A 25,162-nucleotide genomic window follows, 5' to 3' on the forward strand; every position below is an offset into this window, starting at 1 on the left:
GTCCATTCTTCATGGTTTCACACGTAAGTACCGAAACAGTGGCGAGCAAATCAGACGCTTGTCGGACAGCATAACAATTTTCTGCTACAGGCTACTAATTACACGCCATGCACCCTTATCTGTCTCCTCTGGACTTAAATAATCTATCGTTTCAATTCGTTTCCAGGTTTTCTGAAACGTAATTTAGAATAACTTTACACCTATAGGCCCAACTAACCTCTTTCTGACATCCCTTATGCTGGTTATGGATACCTATAGCGCCAGACCCAATGTATACAATTAAACGTAAATGTAATCATTGATCTAAAAACACACCTTACTCGTCATGTGCATGACAAGTTTAACGTCTAATGTTTTTTTTTAAACCAATACAATGATAAATTGTACGGAGGACAACTTTTATGTTTTTAGTCAAGAGTGGTAGTGGTAGTTTTGTGTATACTGAAGTAGTATTTGTACGTCTTCTGGTTTTACTGAATAGCCAACATGCAGTCGGCCTCCACAAGAGACTGTGTTGACCCATAACACTGATCGCACATATTACTTTTGGGCTGTACGCCATGTGCGCGAGACAGCAAACCTGTCTATCAGAAAGCTCTTTTAAAGTGCCCTATAGTTGTCTTCCGCTGCTTTGGCAGGCATGTCATAAAGTGTCTCCCCAGCCTGAAGGGGCCTCGTTGGAAAAGGATGGCACCTTACAGCGAGGAGAATGGCGGAAACGCCCACAGCTCTTTCAGATGGTACATGCTGAAAAGACACTGCTGCCCAGTGGAAGAGGGGTGCTCCTGTGCAGTACGTCTACGAAGGACAAAACAGTACGCACATGGGTTCAAGGGTATTTTTTTTTTTTTGGCAGCAAAATAACAACTCTACTTACAGCTCCAAACCCCCTTATGGCAACTATTTGTTATTCCAGCTCTTTGTTTAGTCTTATCGGCTCATAAACCCCGTCTGTAAATCTTCTTAATACTTTCACAAAGTCAAAGCTACTCTTTTGATGAGACCAAGAGACGGCCCATGACAAAAAGAGAAGTTTGTTTTAGCGAAGAAAGGAAATGCCACGTGACTTCCAAACTGAATGCCCTTAAACTTTCTCTAAGAATTTCTATGAACTCTTCCCAGTATTGTTTAAGTAACCTAGTTTGGTTTGGCACTATAATAGCGACGCATATTAGAGCCGAGAACCGACGGGAGGGAGAGAATAAGTTATTAGCATGAGACTGGGCCCAGTCGAGCGCCCTTAAGCGAGCAGACGTGGATGAAGTGCGCTGCAGACCTCTCTTCTCACTGCTCATTTCGCTGGTAATGTCTCTGCTACAACAGGTTCAGCACAACTGTTGATTATTCTCTCATACGGTGGTAACAGTGGATCACTTGTGCAATGGTGACTGGGACCGTTTTGAATTTCCGCCGTGTGAAAGCTTTCTTGCCATAAATTTAAAAAAAAATAAAAATAAAAAAAAAGCTCAATAAGTGGCAACACATACGATTCTGCAATACTGAACATGCTACCTAATCATTTGAAGGAAAAGGGTTATATCATATTCCAAGAGGCATGAGAGGCATCACCTTTTATATGAGCCAAAATATTTTCTTTTTTGGTAACATTTGGGTAAATGAAACAGGACCTTTTGGGTGATTGGGGCACACTATCATTGATTTGGGCTAGTGCAATTCATACTTTGATATCATTTCACAAGCACATTTTCATTTTCCTGTTCATCATTATAATGACTTGAGACTCAATAGTAATTTCTGCTAAATATTACTAGAAGATTTAAAAGTTTGTCCACAATTCTCACAATAATAAACTGTCTTTCCTCACTGTCACAACAAGCTGTTTTTGCTAGACTGGAAAAATGCTGCAGCAGCATCCAACATTTCTGTGATTGATTAGTGATCTGCACATAAGGCGGTTGGGAACCACTAATAGCATAAAGGTCATACACAATGGTTCTCTATTGCAAGGTTCCTCATTTAATTCCTTTGCAAAGCCTTTTAGCACTGTTCCAATCACCCACAAATCATGCTGTCCCATTCACCCAAACAATTAAACAGAGTAAAAACAACCTAATTCCCCAAAAATCATATTGATACATTATTGACAGATTGTGTTGCAGTAGTGCACCGTATCATGTTTCCATCAAAGGTTTGTGCAATATATCAGCTCTTATGACCCCTTGATGAAAAGTATAATCTTTAGTCATTTTCCTCACCTCATGCATTGCATGGGTTAACTTCCTGTTTGATGCTTGCCCCTCCCACTTACGCTATATCACACCAATGAGGGGATGCAGACCTGGTCGGTCCGTGTACGTTTTGATAGTTTGTTTTATCGTTTAATCGTAAAAAATAAAACAAAAATTCAGAAATACCATTTTAATTTCATTTTTGAAAAAAACGGAAAAACGAGAGAACCAAAATCGAAATGAAAGCCAAGGCAATATAATGAAAACAATGTTATTTACGGTCTATGATGCAAGCACATACCAGGCTAACATTAGCAGAAAAGTTAATTAATAAACCTGGGCCGATGGGAGTAGCAACAGTAGTTGACTACATGCGGTGTAATATGAATGTATCCATGTGCAGCAATAATCACGTTTTCGATTAATCGGTGCATTGTTTGATGCAATACAGTTAATAATGTAGTTCAATCAAAGTTGTTGCTGTTAGCACTGATATCTATGTTTCCATCGTATTGTGCTGTTGATTGAGTGGAACACAGAGCATAGCTATTATGGAGATCTGAGTGAAAGTGTTTACAATCTCTACCAGTAGATGGCAGTATAAGTGTGTAAACCATATATTTAGTTATATTTACCTGTGGCTTTGTTAATTATCTAGGTTGATTACAGATTGATACATATGTATTTAATGCTGTTTATTTCATCTGATATTTGTTTATGGTTAATTTGCAACCTAGTTGTATACATCATGTATTTACTTGTTATTTTTATGTCATTTCAGAACCAAACATACATTCAAGGCTGTCTGTCACACAACAATGGAAGCACACACTGTAAATGATAAACGATCAACTAAAAGACAACGTAAAGTATATTCGCCTGTATTTAATTTGAATAATGCTATCATATTGTAAAACCTGTTCTACTTGTAAATTGATGTCAAAATAGGTCGCCAAAGTTATTAGGTAGGTAGATAATTAGCAGCTGGTTACCGTAAGCGATCTCTGAAAGTTATCTTTTCTGCACACAAGTTACTCGGGAACTCGTGATAAAAGGCTCAGGAGGGACAAAGGAAAGATAATAACTACTGCTGACAGGAAGGGAAAACATATAGCAGAGGATGGTTTCGATCCATCGACCTCTGGGTTATGGGCCCAGCACGCTTCCGCTGCGCCACTCTGCTTGATGAGGTTGTGCCAATGAAAGGAAAATTATTATCATGAACTCAGGCGTTTTTGAACCAGTTTACTAAATTGTAGCTGTCTATATAAATTAGACCAACTAGACTAGACTGGTCCAACACCTAGTTCTGTTTGGTTTGTCTCATTTGCCTAAATATTAAGCTTATATTATAATACAAAGGTTTGTTTACTGTTACCAGCTGTGTATTGGCTAACGTTGGCTAGTTCCCGTTAACCTTACTGCTTACCTGCATCATCGTAACATCTCGTGGTACACGCATCACGTGGTAATTGCATGCTGCTACGGCAACTGCTTGTTAAGTGCTACTGAAATTCTTTTGTAAAATCTGTATAGTGAACGCTCATTATGATCTCAAGATGGAAAAGTGGAGTGGGAAAAATAGTTTTCATTTTCTTTTTCATCTGACAAAACGTATTTCTTAAATCTTATTTTGTGTTTAGGTGTGGGCTCATGGGAAGCTGAATAATTCAAGTCTGCATTTTAGTTAATTCATTCATCCATTTCTTCCTGTGCTGTGATGAGAAATCAGACCAGATTTCCTAAAGTTCTAGGGTTTATCATACAATTTCTACACTATTCTTAAGTGTTCAAAGGCAGAGAATGTGCAGCTCCAGCAAAATGTTGTTTTAACTTATGTTTAGATATGTTTCTGTAGATCCAACTGAAAGCAGGAAACTGCCAAAATGAGAGAGACTGATCATTCATATCTCACATCTCATATTATTGTGAAGGACACCAAATCTTGGTCTTCTTCTGGGGACAGGCTTAACTTTTATGTGGCCATGGTGAGAAGTAGAAGTATGTTGCTTCATCATGTCTATTGCTCAAACTCCTAGGGAAAATGGTAATACGGACCCACAACAACTGTCCCAAAACTCTAAAAACACTCTCTGAGGCATCACCTTGTGAATTTAATCAGTCATATCTTTTTTTAACAAAGTCAACAAGAAAATCATAACATTTAACATCATTCATATTTGAGTCATAAATCTTTGAATATGTTACAAAATTATAATTTAATATTGTAAACACAACAAAATGCAAAAATCTATAACAAAGCAAAGTTTGACAGGGGAATGTGATGTTATGCTTCCACAGGAGGATACATTTCAGCTAAAAACAACAATTCAGTCCAGTTGAATAGGCTGCAATGAGTGAGAGGTGCACGAATACATGAGAAGTCAAACTAAACACATAAATGACTGCAGGTAAAAACCTATAAACATGTGCAACTTTATTACCTGGATAATAGCAAAAAGGTTTCACAGCTAATACGGCTGTCAAAGGGCACATTTTAATTTCACGTTGTCTTTATACCTCATATCTTCTTTGAAAACTTCCTAATGTCCAAATACATTAGCAGTTACTGTCCATGAGACGTCATCACTCCTTTTAGTCAGCAAATTGTCACATTTGGTAAACATGAGAAGTTCTTCATGAATGTGACAATGGTCTTTGTGAAGCATTGTGTAAGTTCACTGCAGTGTCTATTTTGAGTGAAGGTGAAAAGTGAGAAGTTCTCAAAATGATGGTAACTGATAATCTAGTAATACCGTTTAGAATGACCTTTTAGAATTTGCTATGATGATGAATAATATATTATAACATAATATATAGATAACATATTCTCTCTCCAAATATGTATTTATAGATAATGACTAAAATCAGACTTTAATTTCCCCACAGCACCATTTAACACATCTTTGGGGATGCTTATTTGCTTATATACTCAACAGACCTCCCAGAATAGAGCCTTTAGCAGTCTTAATGCATTCTATGATTAATTATATATATATATAATGTAATGTCTGTTTGTCGTAGCAGATACATTTACTGTACTCTATTTCCATTCTTTTAACAATGTTCCTAATTTGTGCTAACATCTTTGTGGGTTTAGGTACGACATCAGCATTTAAATGATGCTACATCGAGTCAACTTGAAGGCTGCGATCACTCAACCTTTGGACAATTTGACATCTTTTAGAGGTTCCTTCTCAGAGAAAGAAAAAAGAATTATTGGTGCTTTCTAACACGTTACTGAAACAAATAAGAGGTGTGGTCAGGCTGACATGCTCAGTTGATGGGGACAAAGCACCATTTCCAGCTGTATTGGTCTGATGTTTTATATGGAAATATGCAATGTGGTGGTGGGCAACTGTTGTGCCTGATCATCTCCAAAGTTAACACAAACATTGGAATATGAACTGGGAGGAAATGTTCTAAGCAACGGTCTCAAACAAAAGAAGAACACCAAAACCATAAATCCAATATCCTTCATATGTACATGACTTCTTCTTCTTCTTTAAAAACTTCACATTTTCCTTAGGAATTTAGGGGTCTTCACGTTATATCTCAATATCACAACTGTAAAACTATTAGGCATAAAAGAGTTTGGGATTACCACTTTCAGTTTACGTCAACGCAAGGTGCTTGAAAAGAAATAAGTTATGTGTTGTGAGTAACAATGTTAATAAAGGTGTACATCATCAAAATAAAATAAACATATATACTGTGTCATGTCCTTAAGTCAATACCAAGGTACACGGAGCAGTATTGAGATAAGTTTGGTTTGAAAGCCAATGTATCCATACAACAAAACACACAGCCATTAAAGGCAAAATAAAATACAATGAGTTCAAGTTCTTAAGTGCAAAGAAAAAGAACAGAGAAAAATACAACCTTAACAACTACCTCCAATTATGTGAGCAGTTCATAAGAAACAACACTGAACAGCAAAAACAAGAAGTGGCAATGTTCACGCCATTTAAAAAAAAAAAAAAAAGTTTATTTGTGTCAGTGCTGGAAATAATAAGTGTCATTTTGTGATATTTTGTGATGTGAAAGCTGAATAACAGGACCACCCGACCTTTTCACAAACCTACATATATGAAGTAAACGTTAGGCCCATTCAGAAAATATGTCCAAAGCTCCCAAGGCCATCATAACAAATGTGTATTGGTGGTATATATATCGTAAAACAGAACAGTGGCACAAGTAAAAAGGACAAATATTCCAGTAGGTCATTCCCCCATAACCACCAATATCCCGGTGGTTTTCATTACTTCAGTAATAATGTTGATATTAACAATTAACAAGGTTTAACTTTGCTTTTAGGTGGAGCCGACAGAATCAGAGTGGAAGGTGATGTATCCCTTGGACGACGCCGAAGGTGTGCTTACAAAACTGTTTGTGCTAACTTTACTCTCACCCTTGCTCGGGTGCTTCTGATACCCCCAGTCAGCTCCAGCATCAGCCCTGGCTCCACCGCCTGTCCTGGGCCTACTGGCAGAGCGCCCCGGAGTCTGCTGGCTGCGCCCAGGTGAGCCCACCTCACACTGCTGTTTCCCGTCTCGCACACGCTCCCGGCAGCCTTTACCGGAGCCACAAGCCCCGGGGCTCTTCTTACCGGCAGGCCTGTCTGGTTTGGGGGAAGCCTCCGGCGTGTTGCCCCGACTGCTGCTCCGTTTGTGTTCCGAGAGCCGCCTGAGCGCTTGAGGCTCACGCTCAAAGTCTGTGAGCAGGAAGTGCGGAAGCATGACAGTGTGCTGTTCATACACGTTTGGGATGAGTGAGATGGTGGATGTGCGCCGTGGGCTCTTCCTGGGGCTCGGCAGCGGCGTCTCGTCTATGAAGTTGATCACCTCGTCGCGGCTAAAACACCGCAGTTCGTCCTCATAGTGCTCCCCGCCGCAAACCACGCGCGGCAGGTGCTTGAGGGAGTGCATGCTGTCCTCAGAGCGTCGCCGCTTGCGATGCGGGTGATGGTGATGGTGGCTCTCCTCGTGGTAGGAGACCAGGCTGCTCCTGCGCCTCTCGCGGCGCGGCAAGGTGGAGCTGTAGTGGGCAGTCACTATCATGTCCTCGGTGGAGCCCCATCGGTGAAGGTATGAGGGGATCTGGTCGATGGTCCACATGTCGGTTTCGTCGTGGGAGTATCTTCTTGTAGGGGGCACCTGGACGCAAAAACACAGATCAAACCCTTCAGTGTATAAATAACTTAGCCATTAATTCACCTACAGCAAAACAGAACCATTAAGCATTGTGGTGGTGCTCATTGTTAACATTACGATATAAGTTATTGTTACACCTACATTATCAATTAAAAGGGCATTACATGTAGGTTTCTTTGAGGTTATGTGGCTGTCAATGCCACTGTGTACACTGCAATTTTAGTAATAACACTGACCTGTAATAGCAATGGACTTTGGGCTCAGTAATCTTTTTCAGTTTAGTATCAAAATCCATTCTATTTTGGTACCCTGATTCAGCTGTAGTGCAGCACAATACGTTGCTTGTTCAAGATAAGTGTTTTTTTTTTTGTTTTTTTTTTAAACGAATCCCTCAGACATGTATGCACATTTTAACATACATCAACATGGTTATAACTGAACTAGTATTCACCTCCATTATTTGGAGATGAAAACTGCAAACAGATGATTGTTCCCTACATGTTATACTCACATTCCATTCTGCTCTGACAACTATGCAAGAGAGAGAGGATTTGTCAAGGTGACGTCAAGAGCCACAAGATTGATATCAGCCTGCCCCCCTGTGGTGGGTTTTAGTAAATACAGAGAAATGAGACAGCAGACGATACAGTAGCATTGAGTGTGTAGGGGGGGGGGGGGGGGGGGGGGGGGGGGGGGGGGGGGGTCTGAACAGCAGAGGGCAGCACAAGCATAAAAATGAATTCAGATGCATGATGAAGAAAGACAGAGACTCGCACAACAAGCTAATAAAGCCAAAGAGGCTTTATTCTGCAATCAATCCATGTGAGAAGGGACATTCTCAAATGAATGATCTATTGATTCGATTGACTACGGATTTGAAGGGCTTTTTTTGTTTATAGTCTAATTGGGCCTTAACCCTTCTAGCAGCAAAAAGACGATGTGACACAGTTTAGCCAGTTGTTCTGTAACTGAATTAAAAAAAATACACCTAAATGAATTCACCATCACACGTATACAGCAAGGATAAACAGAGCTAAATATTAGTTTACAATCAAATGAATCTTCTAAATCTAATGACGAGGTGTATCGAACACAAAAACAATGGACGGGGTAATGATTTGGTTTGATGAAATGGTACTACTACTGTATACATCTCTGTTTCCAGGCTTTGTAAAAAGTCAAATTGAATAGAGATCCAATTCAATCACTGGTCTTTAAAAATTCCATTTTAATTTTGGACATCTGGGGCGTAATCCCATTTGTTTTAAAATATATATATATATATATTTTCTTTTTTTTTCCAATGAGCAAATTATTCAAGTAAATGTAGACTGCTTGAGCTGCAGGCGGTACCGTTTTCTGACAAAGATGACACAGTATGAAGATGCTTTGTTAAAAGTTAATATTGTGTGGGGTTGCATCAGTTGATTCTAAAGTTAAATATCATCACCACAGCCTTCCAGGCCAAGTCCAGCAAGATTTTCATCATCATCACTGATTTAATCAATCATTTTCATGACAATTGATCCATTGTTGGATTGTGGGCCAGAACTTGGAATTTGCAGAGTTAAGTCAGTATTGGAACCTAAGCAGAAAACAAGGTTTTGTTGAATCGACCTAGAAGGCTGCATGTTGGGAAAGAACGTTTTGGCATAAATGCAGGCTGAAAATGAGCATTTCACAGCTCTGCATCTGACTGGGATGGATGTCCGATCCAATGGACACAATGCTTTTGGGTAGAACATGAGCAAATGTTTATAGTGCTTTCATGAAACCTTGAGGGACTCCTGAAATGTAGAAGGTAAGTCAGTTACTAAGCTCTTACCCTCTCACAAAATAAAAATGGAGTCAATTGCATGTAGGCCCATGGCTAGGACACACTAGTCGATAAATGAAGCACATCTAACATGTTGATGGGACTGTCGATGGTCATATTTACCAAACATTAGTCAGCCAGAGTGTATTTTTGATTCACGTAAAGTAGACAAAGAAATCTGTGGCATATCTAGTAGAGATAGCATCACAAAATGTCTGATGATTCTAACACGTTTCTGTAAAGGCCCATGAGGCCACTTCACCATGCACAGTGTCATTTTAAAATAGTTCAATTGATCAAGTAAAAGAAATGAGGAAAAATTAATAAAAAAAATATACCTGCAAATACTGCATTTTATCTTCCTGTTGTTCCCTCAATGGATACCCTTGCGGAACCCCCCTTTCTAAGGTTGAGAACTCATACTTGGCATTACGGTCTACCGTCACGATTTCAGGCGCCGAGCTATAGTCATATGGTCTGTCATATATTAAGTCGGCAAGAATTCCTCCATCTTGGCTGTTTTCTGCAAAGTGCAGAAAAGCACGAACGTCAGGATTAGAGAGCAACGAACTCAATACACAAGACAGACAGACAGACAGACGAATAGATAAGAGAGACAAGGTCAATTGTTCTCCGTTTTGTTGATATGCCTACAGGTATGCTCTGGAATATGAGGGTTAGATTAAAAAAAAAGTCGCTACAAAAATTAACAATAATTCAATTTAAATGTTCAGTAAGGGAATTCAGAAACCATGCCAAATAGCAATAAGAGTCTTCAAAGCTACAGAGCTTACACAATGTAAAGTGTTCCGAGTGTATAAATACCCATCAACCAACTCTATTTTCCCAATTACTGCATTCATGTTCATTAAAGATCAATTGGAAATGAGTGTAAAATGCTGATCTTGAGGAAAATGTTGGCCAAAAAGATGAAAGATGAAAGTAGCTATTTGCACAGGCAGCTCGTCATGCAAGTCAGTAGCTTTGGGAAAACAGGAAACAATCCTTATACATACAACTGTGATGAGTTATACATGGTAAGCCCTCTGGAGAAAAAAAAGCAGAGAACTGACAGTGTTAATTATCCCACAGAGTATGGCCTGTGTTGTTTTACGGTTCCTGCTGGACAACGAGCAGTTAATCAGGGAGGATTTCGAGAGGGAGAGGATCAACAGGTTTGGAGGGTTAGAAACACAAGAGAAGGGGTTCAGATTGGGTTGAGTTTAAACAGTGCTAATCGAAGAAAAAAAGATAGATGCTGACACTGTCATCGGTTTTCATCAATTGTGGAGATCTGGTCATGGGCGTAGACCACAAGCCTTTCTATGATTATCATGTGACCTAATTTTTGGACCAAATGTTGTTGAAGTGTCTGTGATTCCTTGGTAAAATGTGGAAGTTTTAGACTAGTGTCTTTTTTTAGATATCTACTACTAGTTAAATTCAGACTTAACCCTTAAAATATATACCATTTTGCTCTTAAAGTCACTATAATCTGACTATTAGATGGGAGTCCACACCAAGAAAAAATAAATTAAAACAAAAACACATTTTATTTATATATATATATATATATATATATATATATGAAAAATACTTGGGTGTAACCCTTTGTGACTTGAGGGAAATATGACCATCACAATGAGATGAAAGTGATTTTCAGCTCATTCTGGTTCCTAACAAATGAATGGGGAACCATTTATTTGATGGTCCTCTCATGCTATGGCATTTTAGAGGAAGATTGTGCAGTTTAAACACATTTGAGTGAAAAAGAAAGACGTGCTGCAAGGTAAATATGTCCTTTGTCCAGCAATATTTCTTTTCTTGTTTTGTAATGAAATCAATCTCATAGCATTGGTAAAGTAAAGCATTCTATACACACCACGAACAAAAACACAGAAAAATATATCTTAGTACAGAAACACTTGTCACTTCAGTTTCATCTCCTGACAACAAAGGTCACATGATAGGTCACATGATAACATTTGACCCCTGATTTCAATACTCAAACTACAACATATAAAGTAAGTACTAACAAAATGAAACTAAATATTTATAATTATGTATTTAAGAAACATGTACAAACAGCCCAACTCATGATTGCTATTGTAAAAAGGTCTTAACTATGTAATAATTCAACCAAATGGTAGAAACTGTACCTCTAAATCGATATTATGTCATATTTGTGATTATTTACTGTCATTTTTATTTTGTTATTATTATTTTGATAGCCCAGGGTAAAAAAAGTGTCCATATTTCCCCCCAAAAAAATACATTTGACATTTTTAGGATGACAAATTCCAATATTTAGAGATTTGCAGTAATTGGTAGGTATACAATATAATGGGGTCACAGACTGTTGAATACTTTCATAACAATTAATCTGTAGCATTACTATTTCTAGAATCAGGTTGAACTGGATTGATCCGTCTGAAAATAGATGGCAGTAACAGACTGTAATTGCATACTTAGAACACCAAGCAGAGCCATCACAGAGGGCGAGGATGTGAATATGTGGTCATCATGGGTGCTCCGGAGTCAAGGGGCAACTTAAACTTGCATCATGAGGTAGAACCAGGAATATATTATCTTCCTTTTAAAAAATCTATGATTTAAGGAACAAAACACTGACCCTGTAAATTGGATAGCTGGCTGTTGACAAGAAAATAAGTGTCAAAACATTGATAAACTCCCTCAACCCATTTCTGAGCTGTCTGAAGAACAACTCTGTCTGAACCACAGCTATATTTGTATGTGCTGTGTTGTAATTGGCCACAGAAATGTAAGCATGACATAGATCACATCCTGTGATTTGACAGCATCAGTTATCTTCACACACTGAGGAAAAACAACATGTTTCTCTGCAACATTCTGAAACGTTTGTTTTTCTTGTCACAAATCGATGTTAACTGGCTTAGATGGATGTTATGAGGTAAATTGTTTCATGTTTATTATCATGACCGCTGGATTATCGGTCATAATTTAACAAAAACATTTCATTGTGAATTGCAGCATGGCTCACAGAAATGGGACTCAAATTGTATCACTTCTGAGGATTGTTAATCACAAAGGTGACACCATACTGTACCTCAAGGACAAGAGGCGGACATGTCTATCAAACATTAGGCTATAAACTAAAGATGTCTTAGCTTAATGCTAACCTCTGTTCCCTTCCTGCAATATCGCTGCCCTTAATTTCCCCAGTTCAACAACTCCCTAGGCAAAGAGACAAAACCATTCAGGTTGATAAATCACATTGGTCTCTGCCATTCCTATGGCCAAAGACAGTCCAGAACACTTCTCAACACAAACAACTCTCTGTGACCAAACCCTGAATTCAGAAACTCATGCCTCATCTTTACCTCCCTCTTGGATTCTGTAATCTCAAGCAAATTATCTGCAATTTCTCGTCACATGGTATATGGTTTTGAAACACTGCATATTTATACCGAATGATGGATTGTGGAACTACCTTTGAAAATGCAGTCTGAGCATTTAACTGGGCAAACTCTTTAGAGCTTTTACTAGTCCACCCAGCTGTCTTAGGTAATAGGAATCATCATCCATATTCACATCATCAGGTGAAGAGGAGGGGAAACAGGAGGATTTCCGACAGTGTCTTACCCTCATCCACGTCGTCGTTGGACATGATGGCGACGCACTTCTCCCACACCATGCGGATGTCAGCCCGATAGCGGTCACAAGCCCAGAGGAACATGGGCAACAGGATGGACTGGGCAATAGAGCACCACAGCACACACAACACCATCCAGTTGTAGGAACGGTCAAACTTCAGACTGGCAAAGCTCACCACCTGGGCAGGGTAAGCAAAGGGTTATACTGAATGCAATATTCAGAGCACTGATAACGTGGATTGGGTGGACAAAGCTAGTACCTATTTAATCAGTTGATACATGTAGCTAATGTACTACTGTATAAATTGGTTGTACTGGGGTTCCAGAACACTTAGTTCAACTTAACTTCATTGAACGGGTACGACCATGTTCCTGGTCTCAACACTGACCGGTAAATGTAGCGGCTCATACTTGCCGTTTGAAACAGCGCCCTCAGTAGTTCAGACACCAAACAGCATCAGCGCAATGTAAAGGGTTTAACACTACAGAGTATTGCTGCTGTATTAAAAAAAGGCATCAAGTAACTCAAGTCACGTTTAGAATATGAAGAGACTAACACAAAATGCAGAAAAAATGATTTCAGAAGCTGCACTTTACGTGTCGTTGTCCAGAGAAAGACCTGCCATAAGAAGTGTTCATGTTAAAACCATTTGGAGATACTTGCTCCTACACTACCCTCCGTTTTCTAATATTCAAGCTATAGTACTGTCAGCAGGCACTCGGCACAAGGTTGCCCATTGTGCCCATTCACAGAGTTCAGGGAATAGTAATAAAAATACAACAAAAGGACAGATACAGGAGATCATTCCTGCTCACTGCAATAAGACTTTATAATGAATCGCCTCTGGCCAAATCACAACTATTACACTGTTGCACTGTTTAGTTAGTTAATTTAATATTATTCTATTTTATTGTATATATTGTGCATTTTTATATTTTTTTAAATATTTTTTACTCTGCTATTTTCATTGCTTACCTGTATGTATAAATGCTGTCGTAGCGAGAAAAAAAATCCCCTTGTAGGATTAATAAAGTAACTATCTATCTATTTATCTATCTAACATTTATCGAAAACTGGTTCAGATGCATTCAGGTCACTAGTTGGATTTTTGATTGTAATATTCATTAATTTCATGTCTGCATTCAGGCAGTGAACTGCTCCTTTTGTATGGAAAGGTGACCTTGGTTAGGGCACAACCCCTTTTTACAACGAGCACAAGAACTAACATTAGTTATCCACCTCAGTGGAGCAACAGAGTGCATTATCTGATCATTAACGTTGACAGCTTCAGAGTCTAATCCTCATATCTAACGCATCGCGCCAAGACACACTGATCAGACTGATTAAGTCAAACTCATTATCTCGGGTGTCACCTCCTCCGATCATATGTTGAACTCGAGCACCAGCCGTACAGCAGCAGCTTCACGACATGACTTGATGAAGATGTGACGCCTGAAACTGATATTGATCTCGTTTGTCTACGGAGCTAAAACAATCGAAAAACTGCCATGTAGACAACAGACTGTGAAGACAACGAAAGACACTGGAGGTAAACACAGGTTGTCTTTCTATTAGAACACATCACCTGCTGATTGTCAACACACTTTCAGGCAGACAGCAAAAATAATAATAAAACACTCATTCTGGCATCAGAAAATGTCGTAACACCTTACAACGCATTACGAGTCTGGAAAATGTATTTTATGATGTTACAGCTAATGTACTTTCCACTGAGGATACTTATTTTGTTCTTTAGGGAGCTTATGAGGAGGGGAGTTCTTATCAGTAGCTTTGTGTATTTTAACCTCTAAATATAAATTCTTACAGCCCATAAATTGAAAACAGGACATACTACTACTACTACTACTACTACTACTACTACTACTACTACTGTTACCAAGAGTTATATAATGAGTGTTGGTATTGCATAAGTATAATTTCTTAGATGAATGTCATAAGGGCTTTCACTTTCTTATACAAATGTTGGGAGTATAAGTAGTATATCAACTCAGACACCAGCTCTTGAATATATGCTCATATAAATAATTATACTTTTGCTTTTTAGCGCACACAATGTGGTGATTCTATTCTGTTCCTCAAATCTATTCCTCAGTATTTCTCTGTGCAACACGATACATTTGTATATGCGGTACAGCTTTCCATGCATTTAAATAGCTCATTACATCAGGCCATAAAGACGGCTAGCTGAACTTTTGTTGTTTCTGTCACTGCACTGGAAACAGGATCTTTCATCAGTACTATTCTACCCTCTCTGTTATGCACACACATACAGACACATAATAGGATTTGGTAGTGAAAGTGATACACCACTGTCTTTTCAAATCAGCTTCCGGCTTGTGAAGCAACATGAACGTGGTATCCCCTCTGATCCTGAACTCAGTACAGGTGAGATAGTGTTAAACCTTAAGTAAAAACATGATACACAAACTAGTTAAGCAGCACACAAAATCGACAGAGGCATTACACAAAGAAATGGTGACATTTCCAGTATTTCTATCGTTGACTGAAATGTACCAATTCATAAAAAGTGTTTTGTTCCAGTGTTTTGATTATTTTTGAACAACAAACAGCAGCTGTGATGCATAAAGACCTGTGAGCTCATCAGTACCGAATAATTGCTCTTACCAGCAAGGATTTAATAATGGAGTTCATTCAATCTCTATATCTTTATTTACATTCCTTTTTGGTGCAAACTCTGACGTGCTGCAATCTCCGTAAAAAAAAAAAACAGCGAGGGCCCTACATTGCTTGAATAAAAAGTCAAAGTACAGCTTCCATATGGAAAAACATGGCTCTAGCATGCTGGCTTGCTTTTAAGAAGGCAGGGTGGCTGGTTTGGCTGCATCGTCAATACGCCTCGAGCCTTCTACAGGCTCTACGGTCTGCATAGACAACCAGTGAATCGACGTGTTTAAAAATGAATGAGAACCTGAGGGTGGAATTTGCAAACCAAATGGCGACGCATTGAAACAGAACTCGCTCTTTCTTCACCCGCTGATAATGCACTTGAAGGATCAGTTTCCAGAGGAAGTAGAGGGAAGGTAAACTTAGGGCTATAGGCAATATAAATATTTCATACAAATATCGTGATATGAGACTAGATATCGTCTTAGATTTTGGATATCATAACGTTTGGACATTTTTATTTACCCTTAAACTGGTTGGTTCTTAGACCAGCTCCATCATTACCTGCAATTATGTTCAGGCAGTATACTCACCAGTATGGGGAAGCCAGTCAGGAAGTCGTAGATAAAGACGATTCCACTGATCAGGTAGGTGATCTGCAGTGATGTCTTGAGGGGCTCCGATCCATCAATGGAGGATCTGCGCTTCCCCTGTGCGTCCTCCACCACTATGGTGGGGACGTTGAACTTGTTCTTGTCAGCCTTGTGGCCCGCCTGGATGGAGAAGGTCTGGAAGAGAGCGATGCCGATGCAGATCACACCCATGGCCACACTGCCGCCTATCAGCAGCAGAAAGCACACGCCGAAGCCCAGACCGATCTCCGTCACAATGAACCGACAGTCAGAGGTGTAGAAGCGGTCAATGGTGTCGTGCCAGCCCACAGCTGGAAGCGTGGACAGGATGAAGGAGACCATCCAGATGCCCATCACTGTGTGCACGGCCTGCTTCTTGGTGTTACTCAACCTGGAAGCAGAACAAGATTTTAGCATAATCTAAGTCAAACTACTGTCAGGCCTTCAAGAGAAATGGGCTTTGGTTTTCTTTCTGCTGAGAATGTCATGTAGATCATGAGAGTCTTAAACTAGTGGACCCAATGCTGGTGGATCTGAAAGGTGATATAGAACTTTAACAGTGCAGGTGGTTGGAACACAAATACTGAAAGTGTACGTTTCAAACCTTACACAAACTTCAGAAACATGCTGCAGAAAAGGTCTAAATAAGGAGATTGTGATGGGTGGGCCCCTAATAGGTTACTCAAACCACTCACCTGTGTGTGTAAACTCACAATATGTTGCACAAAATAATCAAAACACACACTAATGAGAGGTATGACGGCACGGTTATATTTTATATGGAAAAAAAACTGATGAACACTACACCATAAATGTAGCAGATCTGGACATTAAAGCTGAAAAAGCCCTATCCCACACATACATCACTCAGATAAACTGAAGTGAAATGGAGGGAAATCAATGCTTCGCTGATGGCTAAAGATTGCTTTTCACATCCCTCTGTGTAGTTTGCCATCTAGGTCTATTTCAGTACGAAGGGATTTCCATTTCCTCTCCCCTCCAAGTAATTGTTACAGTTGAGCAATTTGCTGAATGTGTTTGTCCTCTGGCGGGTATGGCAAGGTTTGCAACAGCATACATACATCTAACAATATGACAGGCAGTTACCTGTGTACTCATTTCCAAAACTTGACAAAAAAAGATTGTGCCATCCTTTTGCACCTAAAGAGGTGCTGAGCTGTTCAAGGCATCAGCCAGAACTCACACATAGAGCCGATCCTTTTTTTAGCTTGTAGAATATACGTAGATGGTCTATTACATGGCTTTTGTCAACTCAGTCAAGCATTTATAAATTGGCCTCCTTTAAAAATAGCTATAATAAATAAGGGACAACATAGGCAGTTGACATAAACCTACGTCTCCTGCATTATTTGTGTTGGGAAGGAATACATTAAATTCTCTGTTAAGTCTGAGTTTTGCAGAAGCAGTTTTGGCAGGAAACCCAATCCATCTCCCTTGAGAGAGCCAAAGCACATATCCTCTTCTTCCGCTCATTAAAATCCTCGAGAGGAGCACTGGATAGATATAGAAGGCATGTCCTTGCTTAAAAAAATGTGTTAATAAACATACAGTTAAAATATGTGTAACTACTAATGCATTAGTCTACACACAATAGAAATGGCTCAGAGAGGGCAGCAGCAGCCTCTATCTTTGCACTCCGGCTTTGTGCAAAGACAAGTAGGTCTCGTTGTCACTGTGAGTAATTATGCTAGCCTTTCCTGAATGTGCCTGGGGTGCGTATGACGGGAAAGTTACGTCACCAAGCTGCTTGAATCTATTACCGGAGAGAGAGCATTGCGAGGGGAAAAAGCTCCTAAGAGACAGCGAGCGCAGGATGATGGGAACAGCTGCCGAAGTACAAGGTTGGAATTCATAATTCAGGCCTTCTGTGTGCGTTAATGTCAGAGACAAGGCAGCCGTGCTACCTCAGCAGAGCAAACGTGAAGCGATTTAAATGAAAGACGAACAGCAATTACACGGTGCATCGCCTGAGCTATCACTCCACCATATCATTGTTAAAAGTGACTTGGAAACAAGAAGAGGAGCTGCTGAGAGGAAACTCAATGATTCCAGACAGGAGATGAGAGAGAATATTGTCAGATGAGTGAGGGAACAGATGACGGGGATAAAAGCATTTGAGCACAGCGTGATATCTCTGTGTGGGCATCAGCCAATAATGACAGCTGCACAAGAAATATAGATACCAAGATTGACCAAAGATTTAAAAGGAAGTTTGCATATCATATGTGAACATCTGCCTTTCTGCAGAATTGGCAACGCTGACTAGGCGGATAGGCTGTGCATCTGCAGGCTTATCAGAGCATCTGATGCCACAGGAAGTAAAATCACTCTTTGGTTTTCAGCAGGGGAGGAGGAGAATACTGATCTTCACAACATGTACCACAGCATTAGTTTCTGCATCATTTCAATAACTCACACCGTAGCTCGTTTGTATTGTCCAAACTTGAATAGTAATTCCATTCAATTCATTTGTCCTACGAATGCATTCATGTGCAACTGATGACCAGAAATTACTCATGAATAGCAAAGCCAAGCCCTATGCGGTGCGCGTCAAGGTAAGATGTCCTTAAGCTGCAAATTAGAAACTAGCAAATAGATGATTATGTGATCAGTATCCTTTTAGGTTTGTTGCCGTACAGCTATTGTTATCATTGTGTATTCTTAAAATACCAAGATGACAAATACATCATATAACAAACTCCTGGTTTGTAAAACAGAAATTACACATACATGACGGCAATACAGTCATATTATGTCATTTAATGTGCTTGTAAAAGTGCAATTTTCAAATAAAACTTCCTGAATAATCATCAGAGCAGGTTATGTTAACGCAGCATGTGCATCCCTGAACACAGATAAAAATAGCATTAAAATCGTGTTTCAAAAGGAAGCAGCAATGTTGTTCAGAACATCGGATTACGTGTGAACAGCAGATGTCTTGGGAATCTAACGAGACCAAAATGGTGTTACTGCAGACTGTTAATGTGATGTGAACCTGCTCTTTATTATTCAGTATTACTTAGTAATATCACTTGTTGTGAGGAGCCAAATGAAGCTGGAAGCTAGAGCTGGCAGATGCTCAGTCTAGAGGGTTTTATCAGGGTGTTACCCAAAATAACTGCAGCCAGTAGATGTGTTGGTACTGGCAGGAGAGACGTTTCACCTAATGCAGAGCATCCCTCTCAAAAGCTGAGGTAAACAGGCTGACAAGTAACACTAATCTAAACTTTGACTCCATCCCATCTGAGGAATCTGCTCAGGAGCTTTACAGGAGGTTAGCTTTCATAAATTGTATTGCTTAGAAATAAAATAAAAAATAGATGGTTGAATGTATAAAAACTGTAACCTGATCAGAATCTATAAAAAATGTATTTATAGGATCTAGCTTTGTAAAGCATTACATACGTACAGAATACACTGTATGTTTTAATATGTGCAATGAATTGTGCAGACTTATTTGGTCAGGGTTGGCTCCCCTTAAATGACAAATAAAACCTATTTTCTCCCTTTCCTCCAGTGGCATCAGGAGATACAGCTTTTATTCCAATAAACACTGTATACAGTGAGGTCTATTGTACATGCTTTAGGATCATCCCGAGTAACCAGGATATTGTTCATGGAAAGATATGTAGCTGGTTTTTTGTAAATATAATTTTTAAAGCTGTGAGCACCACAAACAAAATTCCATTTACCTCTATTTTATTAGAGTGAAGACAGAAATCTCAGAGACAGATACCACAAAACCTGAATATAGGCAAAGTTATCTCTCGTGGTACGAGACCCGTCTAGATACGATGAGACATACATTTGTAAATAGGGTGAAATTACTCTTTGAACATGGTACCACCTAAATTAAGAGCTTAATCTGACCGAGGATAAACACAAGACTTTTTGAGCAACAGACTCAAGTGTCTTACCTGTAGTTTACAGGCCAGCGTACCATCCACATGCGGTGATAAGAGAGCGAGGTGACGGAGAAGCAAGTGACCAGTGTGAGGGTGTAGAAGGTGGAGACAAACACCTTGCACAGACCCTCGTTCCACTCGTAGTTGGAGTGCTGACGGCGCAGTGTTATGACACAGTACATGGTGATGGGGATGGCCATGTTGAGGATGTGCGTGCCCGCAAGCGTGCAGATGAGGAACTCCAGCGGCTTCCACTTTTTCTGCTTGGCACTGACGCTAAGGATGCTCCAAGTGTTGGCCAGGATGGACACGCCCGAGCAGACCAGCCAAGCCAGCGTGTTGGCGTTGATGACGTCATCCTTCATGGTGGTTACCTCATCCACCATGTTGGAGTGGGGCAGGGTGGAGCCCGGGGGTCCGCAAGGAACTGTTAGCAAGAGCAGGTACACGAGAGGAGGAGGAGGAGGTGGTGATGGGCAGGAAGGGATGCAGGACGTCGGGCAAGGCAGGCATCCTATCTGGGTGGGCGTGCACTCTCCATGGGAGCGCCACAGCAGGGAAAGGACATGGTGGAGGTGCGACACAGCGGAATGTTAAGAGGGGGAGGATGAAAGAGCCGGGCCAGTTCCCTTACGAGCCTGAGGACGGAGAGGGGGGAAGATTTCACAGAGTGATCAGAGACAGAGGATGTCAAGAAGATCATACGAGTCAGTTCAATTTAAAACAATCCTTCATCTCAGTGAACTAAGTGAGTTAATTGCAACAGTTGTTAATTAATACTGAAAACCTTACATGTCATGTGATTAAGAACAGTTGTCAGTCAGCAGCGCTTATTTAAAAAAATGCTGCAAGTGATATGATAGACAATAGCGTAAAGATACGGTAACATGAGATTGCTATATTTTACTGAATGGAGGCATGATGGGAACACTTTGCATGCGATGCCACTGAAAAAGGATTCTGCTGACACATTAAAAATCCAGTCATACCAAAATGCTGCAAAATAACCAAAACAAACAATAAAATGCAATCGGAGTGCCCCGAAATCAATACCATTTTGTAAAGCTTACTGCTGAAACAATTTGTCAATTCCTTCATCAATATAATAGTCAATTAAAACAAATTAGGTAAAAATTAATTAACTGTGTAATTCATCAAGCAAAAACCACAAAACACCCCTCTAGCCATGCCGATAGAGGTGTTGATTCAACTCTAAAGTGTTTTTTAGGTAACAGTTTGTCATGTTGATGTACAGGGCTTTACTACTTTGTAAGGTGTTTCAGTCATTTTGCCCCCTATACCCCTTAAAAAGCAGTGACATAATGAATTGTATACAATCCTGTTACAAGGAGTCATCGAAAGTACAAACGGAAAGAAAGCTTGCTACATTGTTGGTCAGTTTTTAGGGCCGTGTCCAGCATAGCACAGCTTCAATCAGCAGAGGAGGACTTTGGTTCCCCCCACTGTGGAGTGAAAAATGCTTGGCACTGCTGGAGCGTGTTGTCACGTCTATTTCCTGTCTTTTGGCTCGTCCAAACACTGATGTGCTTCGGGCAAGACCCCAAAGAGGGGACACTGGAAATGACAAGAACCCCGTCATCATCACCCTGCTCTCACTGCCACTGATCTAATCCTCCTCTCTCACTCGTCCCTCCAATGGCACCCTAAACGTCTGTCAGCAGGAGGTGATGAAGCAGCATCCTCAGGGCCCGTGTTACCATATAAATCAGAAGGTCGTCCTGCAACCACATGACGAAATATTCCGCTGGTTTAAGAAGGAACTACATGTTCACACCAAAGCACCTAAACTCTAGTGACTTAACTATTTGACCAAGGCAGAACAAGTGACACTTACAAATTGTGCCACACTTATGCTTCGTAGAGATTTTTTTAGGAATGGAATAATGGTACTAAACAGCTACCACTGTAAAAGATGCCCAAATGACATCGGACTGTCAGCAGTGTTTCATTGTCAAATGATCTTTTTCCTCTTCTTCTGTGTTCTTAACGTCCAATAGCACGCTACAAGGTAAGACCATCATATGGAGCTCAAGTTAAAAAGGGATCAAGTGTGTTGTGATCCCCCCCCTGCCGCCAAAACAGGTTGTCAACTCCGTCTAATAAACAAGCTTCTCGTGGTCCGTGTGACTTTTGTTGTGTGATACTGCAGTGTGATTCTAGACAAAACACAAAAATAGATTCAAACATTTCACTGTGGAGATAAAACAAGAAAACAAACTGTGATAAATAGCGTTATCACACCCTAAGACAACATAAAAAATGAGCTGGAGTCTGACTGAAAACTGTTGAGTCAAACAATAAACATAGTAACAGTATCAAAACACTGGAAAGTGAGATTAACTTTCTTCATAAGAATGCCATCTTAGTCAGTAGTTCTGTAAAGTATACACGGGTAAAGTTATTTTGTCTGCCAGGGAAGGAACAGCAGGGTTTGGTCACAGTGAGAAAATTAGATATAGCATGGCAACGAAAACTCACAATATTCAGGATGAATTCATTATAATGAATATTAGCTACCATATATCCGTGAAGAAAAAAACATGAATGAATTCAGTACAATAACTAATAACTAAATGAATAACCTGATTAATACACTTCTTCTGTCCCCATAATGAAACCTGGGCTTTGTGTATCGGCCGATACGATACCAGTGTTCAATTAATAAGCTGAACGCGTCATTGTGTGGAAGTGACAGATCATTATTTTATGTCTAAGGCAAAATCAGGCTTGACTTAAAACATTGCTTTCATAACTTTGTAAAACAAAATGTAACAAATAAATACACATAAAGATAAACTGAATTGTTATTTATTAAAGTAATGGTATCCGATTCTAGATTGGCATATCGTCACCGACACCTAACCCAGCTTTTTCAGTCAGTATCAGGCTGATATCAGAAATATGTTTCGGTATCGATGCATCTTTGCTGGTTGTATTCGCCATCATTAATATTATTATTCACACCTGTGCTTTTCCTGCACAGTCTGTGAGTCAGTGAAAAGGGCCAATAAGCCCACATCAAAACAGAAATGCTGTGATGATGCTATGGTTTAACATCAAACTTAGACTTAGATTTGTTGTGCCTTCCCTACATCCACAGAGTTTACTAGAAATAAGAATAAACGTTTAAATTTCAGTGGAGGAATTGCTCCCTTGGCTTGATGAAGTTCAATAAAAAAAGTCAGATGTGTTATTCTGGAAGAGCTCATGAATGTCACATAACACCTCTTGCAGCCACAGAGAGACGACACAGAAGACCACTTAACTAATAGTTTGCTCCCTTACAATGATAAGTCATGTTTAGGCACAACATACCAAAAAAAATCTCCTTTCTACCTTTTCAGCCATGTCTATAATTTACCACCTGAAGCAAGAGAGCAGCTGCTTGGGTGACTCATGAGGCTCAAGAGGAACAATGGCAGCTTTCAATTAATAAAAGAAATTGCAATACAGGGTATAAAAGTTTAATCCAGGATGTTTACGAGCAACTGCTGTTTTCCTACCTGCGGGAACCACTGTAGGTACTGTGGAGACTTAAAACAAACGATACATAATGGTATTTTTAACTGCTGATGTCAACTTTGATCTCATTTTCTGGCTTTATGTCGAGTCACTCTCTACCTCAGTTTGAGCTTAGCATTCACTGTTCACATAATACAGAAATAGAATGGGTTGGGTGACATTATGTGTTTCTGCATACGATGCAAGACTCCGCTGAGAATGAGTCCAATTCTCCGGCATCTTTTTGTTTATGCACATTTATGCTCGTGAAATTCTTCATCATTCGGACTGAATGAAGGCAGCCAGTGTCATCTAGCAGCACCGAACTAGACCAAAACTTGCGATAAAGGTTGATTAAAATGCCCCTAATCATTGTACTGTGCTACACTGCCTTCAAAAAAAATGTTCACAGTGCATATTCAGGGATCAGAAAATGAAAAATGTAGACACAATGAATCATATCTACAGCGTGGGTACACTCTGCAATACAACCCAAAGTGCAACAATAGCCTAGACTGCAAATTAGACAAGAGAAGATAAACTTCACCACATTCCTCTCTTGTGTAAGTCGGATGGAAAAAACGGCAAAAGCTGGAAACTGAAACAGAAAACCAGTAACGCAAACTAATCAATCATAACACTAATATATCAAAGAATCATCCACTACGAAGGTTATTCTTAGGATACTGGCCTGAAATCAACATAATCAGTGGATTGGATTACTAAAAATGAGGTTTACCTTTGCTTGATAATGTTTATGTGTTAACTGTTCAAGAAGAAAATATAGATGAGGATGAGTTCAAACATATCTTCTGTTAAGAAAATAGACTGGAATCCAACATGAAAGGGTTCAGAAATACGACTCAGAAAATGAAGGATTCAATTCAATTCATTTGTGTAGAGCCCAAAAAAAATCATTAAATTTGCCTCAGAGGGCTTTACAATCAGTACACATGTGACATCCTCTGTCCCGGAACAGGAAAAACTCCCCCAAAAAAAACCTTCAACGGGGAGAAAAGAGGAAGAGACCTGTGGGAGAGCAACCGAGGAGGGAACCCTCTCCCATGATGGACAGAAGTGCAATAGATGGCATGTGTACAAGGATCAAGAGGGCGATATCTGCCCTGGACTTGGCTTATTCTAGTACCTCCCATCCAAATGTGAGTTGCTCCATTTGTTGGTGCACGGTTTTAGAGAGACAACCTTACTCTTAAGATGTGTGAGGTATTTCCTTTAACGCAGGTCTCCTGGCTTAAAGCCAAACATTTAGTGTGAAAGAGAGCAAACAGTGTAAATGCTGTCAGTAACAACTAAGAAGATTTAGTTCAGACTAAGAGTGACACTGAAGAGCCCACTCAGTTTGCTCGTTACTAACCCTCATTAGTAACCCTTCAAAGAATATGCGGCGCAAACGCTCTGTTGTTTAACCTTTTATTGTTTTGTTCAACGGAAGGACTGCTCAATTGCATTTTTCTCTTCACTTTCTCTCATCTTTAGCATATTCTGAGCCGACTTTACAAAGAGAAAAAAACTGTTTACTGTTAACCGCCATGACAGGAAATGTAGCAACTTTTACACGACATGATATCTGGATGGAAATCAGGTTCAACTAATCTACTCGGAAGTGATGCTTCAATACAAA

General features: G+C 39.8%; 1 protein-coding gene across 1 annotated transcript; it reads right to left on the minus strand.

Annotated features, from left to right (window-relative positions):
* Positions 1 to 6,502: 6,502 nt before the first annotated feature.
* gpr153 (G protein-coupled receptor 153) lies at positions 6,503 to 20,534 on the minus strand (the record flags this gene model as incomplete). Its single annotated transcript, XM_079180400.1, has 5 exons — positions 20,011 to 20,534; positions 16,034 to 16,463; positions 12,783 to 12,972; positions 9,497 to 9,681; positions 6,503 to 7,345 (listed from the first exon to the last, which is right to left on the minus strand). Exons 1-5 carry the CDS (start codon positions 20,382 to 20,384, stop codon positions 6,503 to 6,505), a joined length of 2,022 nt encoding a protein of 673 aa, XP_079036526.1. The 5' UTR covers positions 20,385 to 20,534.
* Positions 20,535 to 25,162: the final 4,628 nt, after the last annotated feature.

This window comes from Pholis gunnellus (assembly GCF_910591455.1).
Source record: "Pholis gunnellus genome assembly, chromosome: 2".
In the NCBI taxonomy this organism is placed as follows: domain Eukaryota; kingdom Metazoa; phylum Chordata; class Actinopteri; order Perciformes; family Pholidae; genus Pholis; species Pholis gunnellus.